Genomic DNA, 20,279 nt, shown 5'->3' on the forward strand with positions numbered 1-20,279 from the left:
TAGAAAATAAGGTTCAGAAACTTATTTAAAATATAAAACCGTAGTAATGTGTGCAAAATGCTTGTTTAAAATAAAAGATATAAAATAGTTTCCGGAAACTTATATAAAATATTAAATAAGAAATATGTCAGAAGTGTATAGTTATTTAAAATAATGAATTAATACTAAATAACGCTTTTAATTTTTTTATTTAAATTACATACATTGATTTTCGTCGCTTTTGCAAGTAAATGAAAATTATTAAACGGTTCTTACGTACATTTTGACATCTTTAGAAAGTATTTGTAAAGTTGGATATTTATAAATTGTATATAAATTGTTATAATTAAATATAATTAACAAAATAAGAAAACTGTATTTTTTTATACAAAAATGTAAAACTCCGAAGCAAAAATATTTAAAGGATAAATATGTTTTAAAATTGACAATTAATTATCTTAAAATTATCTTAAAATTGACATTCAAAACATTTTATAATTGGAATAAAGTACATGTTTAAAAACATATATTATTATATATATTATATATGAAACATTTTTGCTTCGGAGTTTTACATTTTTGTATAAAAAAATACAGTTTTCTTATTTTGTTAATTATATTTAATTATAACAATTTATATACAATTTGTTATAAATATCCAACTTTACAAATACTTTCTAAAGATGTCAAAATGTATGTAAGAACCGTTTAATAATTTTCATTTACTTGCAAAAGCGACGAAAATCAATGTATGTAATTTAAATAAAAAAATTAAAAGCGTTATTTAGTATTAATTCATTATTTTAAATAACTATACACTTCTGACTTATTTCTTATTTAATATTTTATATAAGTTTCCGGAAACTATTTTATATCTTTTATTTTAAACAAGCATTTTGCACACATTACTACGGTTTTATATTTTAAATAAGTTTCTGAACCTTATTTTCTATTTTTTATTTTAAATAATTCGTATGTTATTTTCGAGCCATGATCGGCGTTACAGTAGTGTCTTAAATTAATTTATTAACTGAAAAATTAAATAATGATTAACAAGATGATGATGTTTAGTACTCTTAGCTAAAGCTGTATTCGGCACAAATTGTTTCACGATATTAGGAAAATTTGCACTTATCTTTATGTAAAGAACATATATATAATATTTTATCAATCTTTATTGAAGTATGAATCATTAAAAAGAATTATGATAATTGAGAATTATTGAAAATACCAAAAATATCTCACGCGAATAATTACTAATTCGTTTAAGAGAAGCATGCAAGTAATATAGGATTATGCCCGAGATGCCACAAAGCAAAACGCGAAATGTACGGCGATATCCGTTTGTCAAAATCATATAAAATACTTGAATAATTGTACTAACCGTTCAATATTTTTCAAACGCCTAAATAGGCTATAAATAGCATCCGGCGAAAAGCTCTGGGGGGGGAAGGGGGTCGCGCGCGACGAAAAGCGGTGGGTCGCGAGGCGAAGGCGTAGGGGGGCGCGGCGCGGTGGTCGATCGTCACTTTGGTATTCGCTCGACTTCGCAGCAAGACGGACGTGTGGCGTGAGGCGCTCGCGCATTAATCTACGAAAATTAGAGATTCACGAACGCGAACTGTTAATTAATTACATAAGGATACTCAAATAGTAATATTGCTCAAAACTAAGGTGTGTACCAGAGTTATATCTCAATCTTTATTACTCTCTTTGACGATTTACGTTCAAATAAAGATTAATAATAAGATTAATAATGTACATTCTTTAAGTAAAGATAAACGCAAACATTTTTTAAATTATGAAACAATTTGGACTAAATATAATAATGGATATAAATAGAAATATCATGTATTACACATTTACAGGTATATTAATTAGATATTTAAGGGCGGTGTATTCATAGTCCGTTCTTATTTCAAGACTGTCTTAAGTAATGTCTTACGATGTTAATACGGATCTCTGATTCGTGACTTCTTAAAATTATACTTAAGACGGTCTTGAATATAAGCCCTGACTGTGAATACCGGCCTAAAGTATAGATGAGTTGTGTGCGTAACGAAATAAAACGTAAATCGTACAATAAAGCATCGTGTAATATTCATCGAAGAATATTAAAACGTAATGAATAGATTATTTTACTGATTTTGTAATAGGCGTTAACGTTAGTATTTCGACAGTTAGACGGTTGGCGCGTGACCTTCGGTTGGGGATGGTACGAGGTGGCACGGAACGGCGCGTCATGTTTACGCCTAGTTATCGCGCAGTTATTATTCCCTTACCGAAGCTCGTACAAACAACGTAGTCGTGTCGCGGCTTTTTTTTTACATTACTTTTTGAAATCTTTTTCGCGAAGAATGTCTAATACAATACGAAACGTTGTATTATACTTTATGAATAATTATTCATACTAGTAATCGTATTATGTGAATATTCATAAAATACAACATTTCGTATTATACCTAGCACTTTTTGCGATTATTATATGTTTCAAAAAGAAATGTGAAAAGGAGCAGTATGCGACACGGTTACTTGTTTGTATCACACGAGTCATAGAAAAGCAACGTTGATATGAATACTCTCATGCAAAAAAGTCGCAATTCCTGCTTTCAATGCAATTAATACAGTTTAATAATTTCGTTAATTTTTGTTTTTGTGCATCTTTCGTTACGATCCGTTAAAAAATTAACCGTAACTTTGGAACAATTAATAAAAGAAACATTTCTTTCTTTTATTAATCTCTAGCCTATTTTATAGATTCTAATCATATCTTACAGACATTATCTATGAATAAATAAAAGATTCAGCCCTTTTATCTGCTTTGACTTTTTCGCAATGATAACAGATTGCAGACGTGATATTCGTTTCTAAAAGTTAACCGATTGCAATAATAGCATAGTAATATAGCTATTTATTACATTTTTCAGATTATCTTCCCTCTCACGAGTACACCTTGACGTAGTGAGGGGGCTCAGTACCCAGAGGACATTTTACACGAAAAGAATGATTTTTCTCAAATATCTAAAAATTTTTGGATATGTCTGAATGTATATATCTAGATAAATTTTTAGATATTGAGTAAAATCATTTTCTTCGTGAAAAAAATCCAACGGGGAAGCTAACGTCGCCGATTTACTTGAAAATGAACGAACCGCAGCCGGTTCGTCGCGTCGCGCGTTTCGCGAGTGCCGTTCTAGTTATTGGACTCAAGTTATAGTCCGCGCGCGATTACAGTGTATTCGCGAGTGTTTTACGCGAGTGTCCTGTGCATATTCTGAGAGGAGGTGGAGGTCTGGGAGAGACATCGGGCACTGATGGAGCAACCTGGCGGTAAATATTATTTTTTATTTGTGTAATATTAACCTTTTTTCGCTAGTTTTTAAATCATTTTGTTTGACAATAATTTAAAAATGATTATTTTTAAATCATTGTTAAATAAAATGATTTAAATAATTCTATATTCTATAAAATAATTATATAAAGTAATTCTATAAAATAATTATACATTCTCTAAGGTAATTATACATTCTCTAAAATAATTATTGTATATATATTTTTTAAAGAAGATCTTAGCGAAAATAAATTTGTATAAAATTTTTAAGTAATTTTTAAGTAACTCTCTTTTTACATAATTTAGATTTTAGATAAAAGGAGAGTTATTAAAAATTTAGAGAGAGAGAGAGAGAGAGAGAGATAAAGTACTATATTTTTTCTAAAATAATTATATATGTTCTTTAAAGAAAATTTTAGCAAAAATAAATTTGTATAAAATTTAAATATTTTAAAATTTTTTACAAATCTATTTTTACTAAATTCTTTAAAGAATATATTAGGTGTTGGAATTAATTCGTAGCGTTTTTTAATGAAAGAATGTTATTTATTTCACATGAGCATTAAAAAATACATTAATGAAAGTACTTCCCATCACTTGTAAAACGCTACGAATTAATTCCAACACCTAATATATAATTATTTTAGAATTATATATTTTAGAAATTATATATTTAGAATTATTTTAGAATTATATATTTTATACAAAAATGTATAATTATTTTAGATAATATATAATTGTTTTGTATATCTAATTAAATAATGGGTTCAAAATTCAATGCTTACAAAAATTATATTTTCAAAATTGTATGATTGTTTTTCAGCAAACTGCATGCGTTCATATAGCAATTATTTTTTAAAGTAATGATTATTAGTTATTTTTTTACTCAGTTTTAATTTGCATTTTAATTTATTTGTTACAGATGTAATTTTTAAGTAATTCTCCTTTTACATATTTTAGACAAAAGGAGAGTTATTTAAAATTTAGAGAGAGATAAAATAATTATATATTTTTTCTAAAATAATTATATATATTCTCTAAAGATCTTAGTAAAAATAAATGTGTATAAAATTTAAATAATATTTTAAAATTTTATACAAATTTATTTTTACTAAGAAAATAATTGCTATATGAACGCATGCAGTTTGCTGAAAAATAATCATACAATTATGAAAATATTTATAATTTTTGTAAACATTGAATTTTGAATCCATTATTTAATTATAGATATAAGATAATTATGTATTTTCTAAAATAATTATACATTTTTTTATAAATATATAATTCTAAAATAATTATATATATTCTCTAAAGATCTTAGCAAAAATAGATTTATATAAAATTTAAATAATACTTTAAAATTTTTATTTTAGATAATACATGATTGTTTTATATCTAATTAAATAATGGGTTCAAAATTCAATGCTTACAAAAATTATATTTTCAAAATTGTATGATTGTTTTTCAGCAAACTGCATGCGTTCATATAGCAATTATTTTTTAAATTAATTATTATAAGTTATTTTTTTACTCAGTTTTAATTTGGATTTTAATTTATTTGTTACAGAAGTACAATAATTTTTAAGTAATTCTCCTTTTACATAATTTAGATAAAAGGAGAGTTACTTAAAGTTTAGATAAAATAATATTATATACAATATTTTTTCTAAAATAATTATATACAGGGTATCATGAATATACGGCCCCACTCGTTCCGAGCAGGTAGAGTGGACTAAACTTATTCATGACACCCTATATATATTGGGTCATCTAAAAAGTATCCACGGTTTTTAGATGACCCAATATATATATATATCTTATAATATATCTTATCATATTAAAATCTAATCTCAACGAATAAATTTTACTCATTTAACTAGAAAATTTGAGATTATCTATACATTTATATATATATAAAAATATGTATATTAGAATCCATATATAGTAGAAAATACATGTATAAAAGATACGATATCCTATTTAAGATTCTCATTTAAAAATTAATGTCAAAAGTTCTTCTTCTCACAATATTCTGTTTCTTTCTCGATAATAACAAATATTTTCGTCTATTTGCGGATATCCTGACAACATTACATCGTCTAATATTTTCCGCGAAACTTATAAATCTAGTATTTATAGCTTCTACGTTTCATAACTGAAACGAGATAAAAATACAATGTGTCTAACGAATATAACGAGTTACGAGTACACGACAAACGTGAATGAGGACGGCTAGAACTGATGCTTATTGTGAGCGATGTGAATGGTTTCCACTCTGCTGATCGATGAACGTGCGTTTGTTATTACTAGTGTTTACGAATTAGTCTGCGTACAATTATAATTGGTAATTGCAGATATTTGCGAACCACGTCAGCCGCGACCCTCCCTTCATCATCGCGTCGTCTATCCGCAAAATATCACCCTGTCAACACCCCTGTGTGTCATGTTAATTTTAATAAATGCCAAACGGTTTAAATATATTCGTATGCATGCGGTTTGCCAATTGAAATTTTGCCGATTAAGAGCTGTTAGTAATATACGAATATATTATTTAAGAATTAATGGTATTTAAGAATTAAAAGATTAATGCTCAAATTTCCAAAGTTTAGTAAAATTGACGTTAAGTGACGAGGAAACTGAGTAATATATTTAAAAAGTCAATCCTTGATTTCAAAGAGAGATCAGCAATTCAATTATACAGACTGTGTAGATAGCGAATATCCGTCAACTTATTTTAATTCATTTATCTTCACAAAGTAGAGCGATGGAGAGGAAGCTGCATAATTTTTCAGAGATGATAGAAAAGGACTTTGCGAAACAGAACGTTCAACATAAAGTTTCGTTCATTTCATCCTGCCGTGCAGAAGGACTGCACGTTTCAAACGAGAGAAATCACAGCGAGACGTGAAAATATATACACTCGCGAATCGCGCGCGCAGTCGGGATAAAGAATAGACTTGGTTTCTCTGTCGACCGTCGCTGGAGGTAGATCCGATATAACGATAGCGACAAGTTAAAGAGGATGCTGAAAGGATATCGGGGTCGCGCCGTCGATTGAGCACGAAGGTTACGAGAAAGGTTAAGCAGCTTCAACCCAGAAAACTGATTCCCGGCTCGTATCTACAGTTCGGTCGAGTTGGAGAAGTGGACCTCTCATAGATTTTTCTTGCAAATAGATTTTTCTTCGAAGCACACGAGGATGGTTGTGAGGAAAGAGATACGGATAAGATCAGCGTGAGACACGAAAGAGTAAAAAAAAAAGATAAAAAGGATGAACAGATTTTGGCGCATTTGGCGTTATTGAAATAAAACTTCTGTCTAGATTTATCTCCAAGTACTTACGTCACTTCTCGTTGAACATAAGTCACGTAGAAAATACATAGACGGCTCGAAACTCTCGAAGCTCATTCCGATGTTGCTGATAATCCAATGCTTTTATTAATTAAGATTAATTAAGGTTGATTAATTGAGCTTAATTAAGATTGAGTGAGATTAATCCTGAAAGGTTGCGACGTATGTAGCGAAAAAATTTGGCCATTGATCTGAAAAGAAGTTCGTTCTATCTTCTTTTCTTTCCCTTTAATTTTATACGATCGTAAAATCACGAATCGACATAATCTTCGATGTGCGTCTGTCCCGCTGGTCCGTTTGAAATAAGACAGCCCGTCAATTCGAGTGAGGCCTTCGGGAATGCAACGAATCGATACCGTCGTCCGACCCCACCGTCGTCGTGCTCGACGTGAAAGGCAAAGTGGATATGCAAGCGGCTGCGTCGTATCTCCATTCATCTGCATACAAGCCGAAGTCCTCCATGGAGGCCAATAGACCGAGTCCTCGGAATCCCCGCAGAATCGACTTGCAGAACTCCCGGCTCCTTTGACATCAGAATTATTGTGTTCTGACGCTCTACGGTATGAATCGATAAGGTTGTCTGAGTTTTTTTATTCCTTCGCCCTTTAACCTAGTGAAATTCTTCTTCCCTCTCTTTCTCTAAAGTATCTCTTTTTTTTCTCATTGTACACAGATTCCGTGTCGATCCCTCGAGGATCCTGACGTTCTTTGGATTCTTTATATCGTACAAATCAAATACCGTATCCTGCTGCTTTTCGATACATAGAATCTTTGCTCAGATAATCGATTTCTTAACCTCTAGATCCTTCGGAAAAATCTTGAAAAATTATATTTTTAAATTCCAACATAGATAATATCTAGGAGACATTTATAAAGCCATATATTCCATAAATTTTTTGAGGCCCACTTCTACCAATGCAAACTCACTGTAATCTCGATTTAATTTATTGTTCACTTTTCCCTAATTCTTAGAAGAAGATAAAAGGTAAGTTAGACCGAGATTGAAGTTAATTTACACTGGTAGAAATGAACGTAAAAGTCGAAGTGATAAGTAGTGATAAGTAGTGATAAAGAAACCGTGTGAAGACCTTTCAGGAAATCTTGCAATGAGAGATTACTCGCTTCTCGTTCCTTTGACACCGAAGTTTACGCTACATCCTTGAGCTTTACCGTCGGTGCAGCGAAGGATACTATGCACGGGCGAGCTTATCCCTTTCCGTACTCCCTATGCTTCGTCCTTTCTCGATAAGGGTCAAAGGCGAAACAAGGGTTAACGTGCTCTGTGCATCCCTATCGAGACACAGACGTTAACCTTTGCCGAATCCTCCCTCATGCGCCGTCACTCTCCTTTGAATACGGAATTGTTCTGCGATTGGCCACGACGTGAGATCTCCGTTTGGCTTTGTCCAAACATTATTCTACAGGTTCTGTGTTACGGAGTAAGCTATATCATGATACTTCCCGACAATAGATTGAAATGGTCGTTTAGAGGAAACGTAACGATACGTATAACGAGGGCTGATAATGTTGTCACACTCACGAGTAGAAAATAGAGAACTTTGATGTGGGCTGAGCAGATAGATAAACTAATGGCATTACGTAACCACACGCCGTCAATCGTTATTTGTTGTTTAACACTAATGAAGCCATTTCGGCTCTGTTAATCAATTCCAATTTCTTCTTTTTTGTACTAAATTGGAACAATTAATTCCTCACTACTCGTGTGGAGGATGTCCAGGACACTCCAACCTTCCTTCCAACATCCCTTAATGAATTTGTACATAATTTTTTAAAATTATATTTAACGCAAATTCTTTTACAATTAAAAAATATATTGCATTTATCTTTATCGTAATCTTTACATATCTTTATTGTAATATAAATGGCGTAATATTGAAAATATGTGAATACAAATAATATTTTAACGTTATATTTGTATAATATTTTAATATTATACAAATATAATATCAAAATAAATTATTCATTGAAACAAAGATGGAAAATTGCCAATTTGGCATTTTCGACAGTTTTAGCGGGATACTGTCGGCGATTCTGTAGTGTTAAAAGTACGCTTCCTTCATTCGACAAATTAATTGTAGGACGACTGTAATTTGATTTTAAAAGATCTAAGAATTTTCAGGCTGAACTTTTTTACGCGAATGATTTTCGTCCATCATAGAGTGAAAGAGTAAAGATCGTCGCGTGGAATGTTAACTTTCATCCGTGTTGCCAGGCGAGAAAAAGGCCGTCGATGAAATTCAATTAATCGATATTCGTCCACGTTAAAATGCGGAAACGATTGCCGTGCGCGCTCTTGGATGAATTTTTTTTCGCAATCCCGTGGAACGCGCGGCACGCTCGACCCTCCGCCACAAAGACAGCGTAATCGATATTGCGGATTTTTAAAAACCTGGGATGTCGAGGGAGAGAAATGAAAGAGGAATTGTACGTCGATCTACCTGGAATTTAAGTATCTCAAGATCGCGGGAACTTATGCAGATACGGTACACGCATCATTAATATGCGTGCAAGCCGTTAAATTATGCAATGATGTATTCGGTACGTAACAACTTCCGCAAGGAATTCTGAGAAATGGTGGAATCAATATGCAAGGCACGTAGTCTTGATCGTTTAGTGACAAGGGAATCACATAAACGATAAAAAATGCCGTTGAATAAAAATTTGTGTAATCTCTGGATAAAGATAAACGATACAAATTTTTTAACTGTAAAACAATTTGCGCTAAATATAATTTTTTTTAATGTGTATAAATATAATAGCATTCATTTAAAGAATTTAAAAGCCCGGAGTGCCTGGACTCTCCACACGAGTAATGCAAGGTTAATTTGTCTTAATTTAAACTTAGATACTTATTTCATATAACAATATATTATTGTTAGAGCATACCAAGCAACTTTTGCATTTTTTTCCTATATTTGAATATGTAGTTGATAATTTTAATATTCTTGAATTTTGAAAATGAATGAATAATCTCTTTAGGAACAAATTTTTGAAATTGAAAATAATTTAAGTTTTTGTTTAGTTACATTTTATTCAATTTAAATACATAGCGAGTTAAATAAATATTACATTTATTGTGACTATTATTTGTTTTTTCTTTGTTAGTAATATTAAAATTAAAAAACAAACTAAACATACAAATATATTTCAATGTATTGAAGGGATTGAGTTGCAGGATAAAAACATGTAAAAACATTTATTTGGATATCAATTTATTCATTAATACATATACAATACGGTATAAAAATAGAATAACTCAGAAACAGATGTTCATAAATGATGCATACATAACAAGCTGTGAGGGCAAATCAAACAAACAATCAAACATGCGATATTATTGTTACGTAAGGCGCTTTACATGATCCGTCTTCCTTCGAGAAGTCTTGATGAAGCCGAGGAACTGTAGAGCGGCGACCGCTTGAGTAAACCGAGCTCTGAATCCCCGTTAAGGATAAGTTACTACATGATGAAATGTAAGATAACACGTGCGAATTATTCAAACTACGTAGGTATCTAGTTCGCGGAAGTTACGTCTACGATCCTCGCATTAGGAAGCGTGATATGAATTTCAAAGGCATGGCGCGGGTAAGACAAATCTCAACGAGTACCGATCACGTTGAGTGCACGATAACTGCCTTGTGCGTTCGCGGAAACTTTTGTAAAGGATACTGTAATAGCGGATTTACGTCGCGTTGTTCCGCGTGCTGGGTCTGCGGATCCACAATCGTCAGGAATGCCTGCAAGCAAATGTATCGAATATGTCCAATGCATCATGAAGTTTAAAAAGTTTAGTATTCTAACAAGGAAAATGTAAAATAATTCATAAAATATAACAATATTATAAAGAAAAGTGTAAGAATAAAAAAATGTAAGAGTTGAATCTCCACACTAGGGAAAATTTTATGAATCCTCCGAGACTTTTAGAAAATCTTAATTCTTCTTATATTAAACGTTCAATATCTCGACGTCATTAAATCTCGGCGGAATCTATGGAGGAATCTATGAAGTTTTAATATAAAAAGAAATATCTTGAAACTAACGTGGTTCTAATATTAACACATATAAAAAATAAGAGCATAAAAAACCACAGCACAAGTTATAGTTTGTGATATTTAATTATTATTACATTAATTAAAACATTAAACGTTTCAAATAACAACACATTCAAATAACAACACATAATATCACAAAATTCTAACTGTGTAAAAGAAATACTCGAGATTCATCGTTTGGTTTTTTTGCTGTAAAACAGAATCTGGAAATTCTTGTTCTACACTTTTCTTGATATGATAATTGACGGTGTAACATTACTGTATGAAGCATCTTCACATATAAAAGAACATGTTTATTTAATTACAATTCTCGACTGTTGAATTTAATGTCAACTAGATGTAACTCTGCGTTTTAAGAATATTATTGAATTACTGAAGATGGCCAGATTGTGGCCGAAACGTTTAATGTTTTAATTAATGTAATAATAATTAAATATCACAAACTATAACTTGTGCTGTGGTTTTTTATGCTCTTATTTTTTATATGTGATAAAAAGAAATAATGACAATCCCAATAACACTCTCTCTCTCTCTCTCTCTCTCTCTCTCTCTCTCTCTCTCTCTCTCTCTCTCTCTCTTTCTCTCTCCATAGTTCTATAGTTCCTTATAAAAAGATCCGTAGTTTTTATACTAAATATCAAAATTAGAACACTGCTTCAATTTTAACTTTTAATATTAAAAAATACGGAACGTTTTTTTTTATATTAATAGAATGTCGTGTTAACTTCGCAGACAGTACGTTCTCGCCGGTACAATTTTCACAAGAAGCGTTTTACCGGTTTCCTAACAACCGACCAGCGATAAAGCACTCGGCACTCCTTGTGTGCGCCTTTCTTACAATGACGTGCTCGCGTGAATCACTCGCGGTGGCGGCGGTGATTAAAATCACGAGACGGCCGCGTGCGTGACCGTAAGTGTAACAGGGATTAACCTGTAAACATGAGCACGGGCCGGATTGTTACCTGCAGCCAGTCGTACATATTGATCAGCTTCCTGGACTCCAAATGCAGCTTATAAATTATACTCAAGTCGAGGAGCGTGCGCGGAATGTCGTCGTCGTTCTCCAATTTGCAGCAGTCGCACTGAAACATACATCTCCAATTAATCGTGTCGCGCGGTCTACGAAAAAGTACGATTTTTCCGCGGTCGTCGATGAATTGCTCATGTAAGAGAAGATTAAATGTCACGAGAAAAATGAGAACTGCGCGTAGCGGGATCAATCATATTTAAAAACAAATCGCGATATCAAAACTCCAGGTATATTCGAGCATTGAAAGATGTGAAAAAGAAAATTAATCGGAATGAAGGAAAAATAAGTCAATTTCAAATACATATTTAACACGCAAATTATAATTTATAAAAAGGCGCAAAAATCTTCAATGTTGTCTTCTCGTTTCATAATATTACAATGATAACCCAACATTTAACTGTTAAACGCCTTTTCGATATGACATGCTCGGTTTTCTTTCTCCAATACTTTTTTCCCTGCTTATATCTTTTTTATTAATAAAAATACATACATTTTCTTGATATTATTTGTTAATATTGTTGTTTGAAATCTATCGTTTTCGATTTAAAAACAATTTTTCAATGTTTATTTTTATCAAAATTACAAGCAGTCGAATTGATTTGGGCATCTAGTATGTTGTTCGCGTAGTGTGGCGTTTAAAGGTTAAAACAGTACAATGCCCTGTGCATGCAGATATCCGTATTACATAAAAGTTAAATTTTGCAATTCCAAATTTCCACGAACAATTTTTCGGGCATGTTCCCATTGTACGACGATGCGCGATAAAAGAGTTAACTCGGTTAACTGAAATCGCGTGCATGAGCTATTCGTGCGAAGTTCTACTTCACTCACGTCCAGATACATCTGTGGATCGCTTAATCCGGTATGCATAACAGCCCGCAAAGAGCCGCGAATGTGATGCTTCGCCTGATTCCCATCGCTGTAGCAAAATATTTCGTGAGCCGTCACGCGACTTGGATCGATCAGATGAATGGAGAATACTTTTCGATCTAAGTAATCGATTAAGTCAAGCAGCGCCTGCTTGTAAGCAGAATGCGACTGTTGCTGACTCATTTTGAACAATTTCTGAAAAGGGGACACATGGTAGTTGAACAGGCGTTAGTAATCATTGTGTTTTCATCGACAATTTTCATTTCAGAACCATAAAGTTCCGATCGTTCGCATTTGATAGCGGCAGTATATTATTATATGAAAGAAACAAAACTCACCTTTATGCTTCGCATAAAACGATAAAATCATATTAATCGTATGTAATGAAGTAATATGAAAAATTATTCATGTGTTATCGGACCTTATCTTGTCGGATTTGATAGAGAAGTATTGCTTTAATTTGGAGTATGAAAATAGTTTAAGTATGCTTCATAACGTTACATGGAAAGAATGATTTTGCTAAAATATTTAAAAATTTAGTTATAAATATAGATCTAAAAATAATTATATTGAACTATCAAAATAATTATGTAGGATACTTAAACTGGTTATCACAATGTCAAAAGTTTTGTCATGAGTTTCTTATATAAATACTTTAATGGCTCAACAAAATTATTTTTATAAATCTGTATTTATGTATAGTTAAATTTTTAGATACTTCAAAATCATTCTTTCTTTTTATGAGTTAAAAATATTATATTTTTCTAGCGCAAAGGATTAATAAGAACAACAATTAAGAAAATACGATTTTGCACATACCTCCTTTAGTTGCATACGATTAAGTTTCTCTTCCACACTGATGATCTCGGAAGTCATTGTGGTGCTTAAATTAGCTTCTCGAATCGTCTTGATGTGTTTGTTAAGATCGATTTTAATTTTCTTAATTTCTGAATCTTTGGAATCCTCGACAATTTTTATAACAGATTCGAGTTTCGAGAGGAGTTCCTCCTTCGATAAAAATCCCAATAATTTCATACAATCTTTGTATTCGGAGGATTCTGTGAGATCATTCGTGTAAACCGCTTTGGTGTAAATTTCCCGCAACTAAAATAATTGTTCCATAATTCCGATTTTTTTCAACATACCGCTTTCTTGCGTAATAAAATATCTTCTGAATCAGTAAAGCGTTATATTACCTGTTTACCCATTGGCGAGCCTGGCAGTGATGCAACCATGCAGTGCAAACATCTCAAAACAATTAAAAATTGATTCATAAATTTATGAAATTTATTTAACAACTGTTCCAACAATTCCTAAAAAGCAAAATTTAAAAAATAGTTTGGAAATGCATGAGATTACCAAAAATTATGTACATTAGTAACAAATCTGAGACATTAAAAAGTCGTAATTACATCTGTTGAATAAAAGTTTTATTTCTATTAAAAAATTTTCCATCCTTTCAATTTCCAATATAAAGTAGCTTAATGGACTGTTACATTAAATTTTTCAATAGCGTAAATTTCATAATTACATGTTATTTAAAAGGTATCACTTCGTTACTAATAGCTATAATTTTTGCAATCCTTTTTAATTCTCATAAATGAACTATGCAAACCATGAATTCTTTATCGCTGAGCTTTTTATCTCCACTCGCATTCGACGTCTTCAAATATTTAGCGATAGATGGTAAACTTTTAATTTCCGCGATATTTTCAGTAGTGAGTTCAGATATTTTTTTCTTAATGTCTTTTGGTTGACAGCAAAGAGAATTCATATCATTTTTGTAAAAATGTTGTATCATGCATATCTAAAAATCATCATAATTTATAATAATCAGCCGATTGTCGACTTATTGATTGGATTTCTGATTGCTCGTTACCTTGTAATTTTGTAAGAAATTATCCACCGAAAAATCGTAAAACAAAAAAATGTCAGTCAGCAACTGAAACGCTCGGCCGATTAATTTAAATGGAATCTTTGTAGAGAAAACAGTGTTCTCCAATATATCGGCTAGGGTTTTGACTTGCGTTTGCGTATAGAATACCTAAATAAAGAGCCGAATTATTTATAATCATCGCGCAAACATTTACATTGGACGTCAAAATATTTTTGTTTAACTTGCCTGCACGACTAACTTCGACGTGACGTCATATGTCAATGATTTATGCACGACGTGCAACGTAGTCGCGATACCGAAAATGAGTACGAACTTCAATGTACTCCTATACGAACTGAAAATTATTTATTCATGCGAATATTCCTTTCAAGATTCGTGTAATTTTTTAACGTATTGTGCATGCATTGTAACGTTTTCAAGAATACCTCAACACCAGGATAAAATCGTGTAATACATTGATGGGGAAGCTTTCAAAGTCCGGCAAAATTATAATTAAAGGATCCTCCGGATCGTGATATTCCGCAAATATATTTTTTAAGACACGCATAGTACATTGACTTTTGCGCACTTCAGGAACATGATTCTAGGAATAATAATTTATTTAAAGATTGCACAATAGAAACTGCTTATTTCTATTTACATAGTGCTATCACCACGAAACTAACCGATTCAGATTCACTGCCTGATTCAGCTTCAGAATTTGAATTTTTATGAATAAATTGATATACAGTGTCTTCGATGATGTTTTTCACGTTGTTACAATTTCTGCTACAAATCATTGCTAAGTGTGGCGTTATTTTACTAAGCTTGGACACTACGGTGTCGAAAAGCGTCGTATGATCGGGGACATTTACTCCTATAATTTTAATTCAATTACTTGTTAATATATTTGTTAAAAATCATTGAAGAAAAATATTAGAAGCCTTAAAAATATTAGAGAAAAAAATCCTTAATAGGTAAAAATTACTTCAATATATATTTTGAAGAGATTTTTAATCGATTTTAGTTTATCTAAATTTCGTGTTGAAAAAAATGACAATATTTTATAAAAAATGTGGCGTTTGTTTTCACCTGTTAACAAAATAGCCGTAGCTATTTCGTGGAATGATCCATTCAATGGAGTCGCTTTTATTTTCGACACGAAAGACTCCAAATTGGATATAACTTGTTGGAACATTTTCGATCTGACATTCTGAAATATTAATGTATTCTGTTAAATATTCTGCCATTTGATTGAAATTTATAGCTAGTGCTAACACACTAGATACAGTTATACCTCCGCAGCTTGCTCGATATATCTCCATGTTTCGTCATACGCGACATACCAGGGTTCATTAAAATATGCCGGGCATTTAACTTTCTTTTTCTTTTTTCCAATTTTGTAACTTCCTTTGTATGCGAATACTCCCTAAAAGTCACGTTCAATATTATATTTTTAATTAGCTACGATTCTCTGTTACACCAATCCTAAATTGACGTTATTATTCCTCTTGTCATTATAAAATTAAACTGTGACTAAATTACATTAGTATTAATTATAAAAATCATTATGCATTGAATTACATAATTAGAGAAAAGAAACTAATTTTTTACGTATTCCATACAAAATAATCTTTTCATCAATTGCCAATTGGCAATTATCATTAATTCTGTCTATTAATTTTATTCATTTATTAATTTTATTTACATATTTTTGTTCCTACAATTTCAATTCATTTATTATTTATCGAAACTTATTTTTTTTTTAATTCTTAAAAACATTAGAAAAATCCTTAATTGGCAAAAATTATTTCTAGATATCTAATCAAAATTAATTTAATTTCAATACCCATATGATTTTCAAAAAATTAAATATTTTAAACGCCAATTTTTAAAGAAGCCAAAAGTAAAAAATTATACAGACATTAATTACAAAGGCAAAAATAATGCGAGAATAACAATAGCATTCTTCGATAAACTTTTAAAGCGTGCGAAAGCGACGGACTATGAATCATTATTCGGCATTTCGGCGCGCTAACTTTACACTTTGAGGTTAAGCCGGCGATAGCAACAGGTTGCACGTGTCGTATCGCTTACCTTGGATAGAGAAACGTTCTCCATTCTGCGACCGGCGTCAACGTCACCGAGATGCCAGGTATATCCGTCTTCTATCACACAAATAAAAGAAACGGCAATTATTCACAGCACGTTGCGAATTGACGCGAATAGGCGCGGAGTCACGAACAACCATCTGCGTAGTCGAACTAAGCCGAACGCAACTAAACATAACCGAACACAGCAGCTGTCAGCTGACACGAAAATAATATATTTGTGCCGCTAGCTGGCGCCATGTACTGATGTCTGCTAGAGTTTCTATAGTTACACATCTTCGCACGATCACTAAGCTCAGCAGGACAGTTCAATAATGAATACTCATATGTTTGATGATGTATATATACCACGTGCATTCCCATGAACAATAATATGATAAACATTTAAGAATAATGGAAACAAAATTTAAATTAATTTAAGAATAAGGTATGTATTTGTGTGAATTTTTTATGAAAATTCAATTTAATACACTGAAAAAGAGTACTGAATTTATTAAATATTTATTTGAATAGTAATAATGAAATATTTACTAAATATAAATATATATATTTGTGTAATTTAAGTATAATTTTTTTTTAATAAATGTTTATTTATTGTAAACAGTTACTTCGTTAGTACTATTCAAATGTATAATAAAATTTTGTAATTTTTTTTTTAGTGTATTGTATCAATTTAATATTGGAAATTACTTATTATTTTGAGTGTTATACGACAATGTTTTTAATATTCTTAATACCTTTAATATACAATACTTTCAATATTTTTAACAAAATACTTAATAAAATAAGTAATTAATCACTATTGTTCAATATTAAATTATAAGTAATGAAGCAGAAATGAAAATTAAAGCTCATTTTTTATTTATATTCTTTAATTTATTAATTAGTTCTTAATCTTTAATTAGATCTTTGTCTTTAATTATATGCATTAATTTATTGCATTAATTATTCGGGAATTCATCGATCAAAAGTATGTCCTGTGCATTACCTTGATTTATTTCTAATATAAATTCAAGTAAATATATATATATAATAAAATTAAAAACAGAGAGAGATGTTTTTGAATAAATAAGCAAACAATTTACTTATAATGTATTATATAAGAATATTACGATAAAAAATAACGAATTTTAAATCTTTAAATTTTTATAACGAGTTAATTTGTCTTACCCGCAAAAGTTTTTTTCAAATGATAAATTAATTAATTTTCCTTAATCAACAAATTAAAAAGGAAGTGCTACATTTTTTCCCTTTTTCTATCTATCATTATTATTTCACAGACATACTAAGTACCTACTTCTGAAGAAGTACTTTTCTCTAGAATCTGGCTATATCATTTCTGTCGCATTTGAATAAACATTCAATAAAGCAACAACGCAATTCGTCCTCATCAGACGTAACCGACGTGCATGTTCGAAAGTCGGATTCCGGCTACGGCGAAAGGGGACAGAAGAGACGTCAGGGTGAAGGCAGGAGGGTTGGGGGATATAAATCGATGCGCAAGCAGCTTTGCGCGAGTTGTTCTCGTTTTGCGGTCGGCCGTAGCACCTGTGCCCTGCGTCGCCCGCCATCACGGGTGGCGGGGTAGAAAATAAATGCGAATCGATCGGCAGCTTAATCATTCGGGCAGTCCCCCGCCTTCCTCTCTGCGCCCTTCTCGTTGAAAGAGCAGCGGAAAGGCTCGGCTGCTGGGACAAAATGTTCGCGAGAGCCCCTACCCGAAGCCAGAGATATTGCCCTCTGAAAGGCATACATACGCCCTGCGCGACTCGATCACGGCCGTATAAAGCACTCCAGTGGCGCAACAAGAAAAATGCGCCGGGAGACGCGCTATAAAAATCCAGTTGGCGCGAATAAAGCTCTATTTCGATCCGCGGTAATACGATCACTGCTTTTAACCAATTTCCAAACGTGCCTTGCATAAACGTGCCATCCCGACTTATCCGACTCGGTGATTCGCAAAAATTCTGCTTTTGTGATGAAACTATCAGGATGATCTAATAAATTAATTTAGCAATTTTTCATTGCACTACACTGGTAAAAATGTGTCATGAAATTTTTAATGCGTTTAATAAGTTACACAATTCAAATTCAATTTTGTGACACTAAATTAAATTTAATGTATCTGCAACTGAAAAATATATATTTGTACATGTACATGAAAATTACATATACTTTTCATAAAATTTTACGAAGTTTGGTACATTTTTTATTAAATTTTATGTAGATTTGCAATTTGAAATTTAATATAAGTAAACGTTAATTTAAGTTACTTATAACTTTCATTTTCATTGGCAACATTAAACATCTTTAATGTACCTTCTTGAAATATTACATGTGACGGAAGTAAATTTCTTTTTTTTTTAACAGTGTAAATTATTCGAGATAACAATAAATACTCGAGATACAATCTATTTGAGATACAATAAGTTCACAAAATTCTAACCATCCAAGAGAGAACAATACATATAACAAAATCTGTAATAAAGAAGTAATAAAGAATAAAAAAAATGAATGGAAGAACAATACAATCAATTTTCAAAATTTCTTTTCTTTTTTAGCTGATTTTTTAAAAACTCGATTTTCTTCTTAAAAAATTAGGACATTTAGAGTAACAGCAGGATGGAACGAGTATATCGTTTACACTCAAATTCACACACGCGTAGTGTTTCGTAATATATTGAAGCTACAACGCTTTCTGTATGCGCTTCGCGTATCCCCTTCCGAAGCTTCTCACCTAGCGGAAGAATGATCAAGCATGCAACCATTCAGGGATGATTGACGAGGCGTCACGGAGATATAAAAGCGTTATATGGCGTGGCACGATGCGCCATTCTAGACTAGAGCAGTGAACTTCTCCGATATGTACGTACAGGATAAGCTAGAAGTCGCTTCACGTTGAAGAATTGGCGTATCGAAAGAAATTTATCTTAATAAGGTGTACGTCGCGAAAGAGCTGCCTGAGCATGCGGCTCTTCTGATAGAGGAATCATTATACGTAAAATTTGTTTTCAATATGCACATAGTATATTAATGGGATTATATACTCATAGTATATATACTCTGAGGAAAAAATATCGTCCCCAATAGATTGACAGCCTCATCCTGTATTATCGCGTAACTGCATTGTTATATATCGCGAAAAACGACTCTTGCTATAAACTTGCCAACTAGCTTTGACTTTTACACCTCGAATCGCAGCCATCAAACGTTACTCTGGCAACGTGATGAGCGACTTCTCCCGATGTCGTAATCGTCTAGTTCCAGCGATTTATATATATGACGGTGGATCATAAACTTTACGATTACCCTAGTGCGCCGTTTTATGCGCGAATCGTCCGAGTTCCTCGCGTGCGAATTACCGCCGACGTAGTTACGCGCGTTAAAAAAGGTTCCCGTATTTTTCCGTCTGCAGTGCACGAACGACTGTTCACGCAGTCGTTAAAAATTTGAGAAGATAAAAGTACGTGAGAATTTAAGATGCGAAAGAATCCAAAGAAATTAAAAAGTGTCGAAGTAACACTTCCTCGAACTGGCGGTTCCAGACAATATATTATATATCTAAAGGCGTCATAAAGACATCATAAAAGTTACGGTCTACTTAATACTACAAATTCTTCGAAGCATTTTTTTATTAGACAATTAATAAATTATTTTT

At 31.9% G+C, this 20,279-nt stretch overlaps 2 protein-coding genes across 13 annotated transcripts in view; one reads left to right on the forward strand and one right to left on the reverse strand.

Moving 5' to 3' along the window:
* The window catches only part of Fas1 (fasciclin 1 Fas1 domain-containing), a 380,082-nt gene that overhangs the window by 213,921 nt on the left and 145,882 nt on the right, over positions 1–20,279 (forward strand). The window lies entirely within an intron of this gene.
* On the reverse strand, positions 9,878–17,083 carry Orc3 (origin recognition complex subunit 3). The gene is made up of 14 exons (XM_087412188.1): positions 16,608–17,083; positions 15,808–15,939; positions 15,603–15,723; positions 15,197–15,387; positions 14,957–15,114; positions 14,757–14,865; positions 14,514–14,678; positions 14,250–14,441; positions 13,831–13,947; positions 13,454–13,738; positions 12,596–12,829; positions 11,697–11,816; positions 10,352–10,419; positions 9,878–10,116 (listed from the first exon to the last, which is right to left on the reverse strand). Exons 1-14 carry the CDS (start codon positions 16,629–16,631, stop codon positions 10,023–10,025), a joined length of 2,010 nt encoding a protein of 669 aa, XP_087268314.1. The 5' UTR covers positions 16,632–17,083; the 3' UTR covers positions 9,878–10,022.

Source organism: Acromyrmex echinatior, chromosome 12, assembly GCF_024713525.1.
Source record: "Acromyrmex echinatior isolate Ae372 chromosome 12, ASM2471352v2, whole genome shotgun sequence".
In the NCBI taxonomy this organism is placed as follows: Eukaryota; Metazoa; Arthropoda; class Insecta; order Hymenoptera; family Formicidae; genus Acromyrmex; species Acromyrmex echinatior.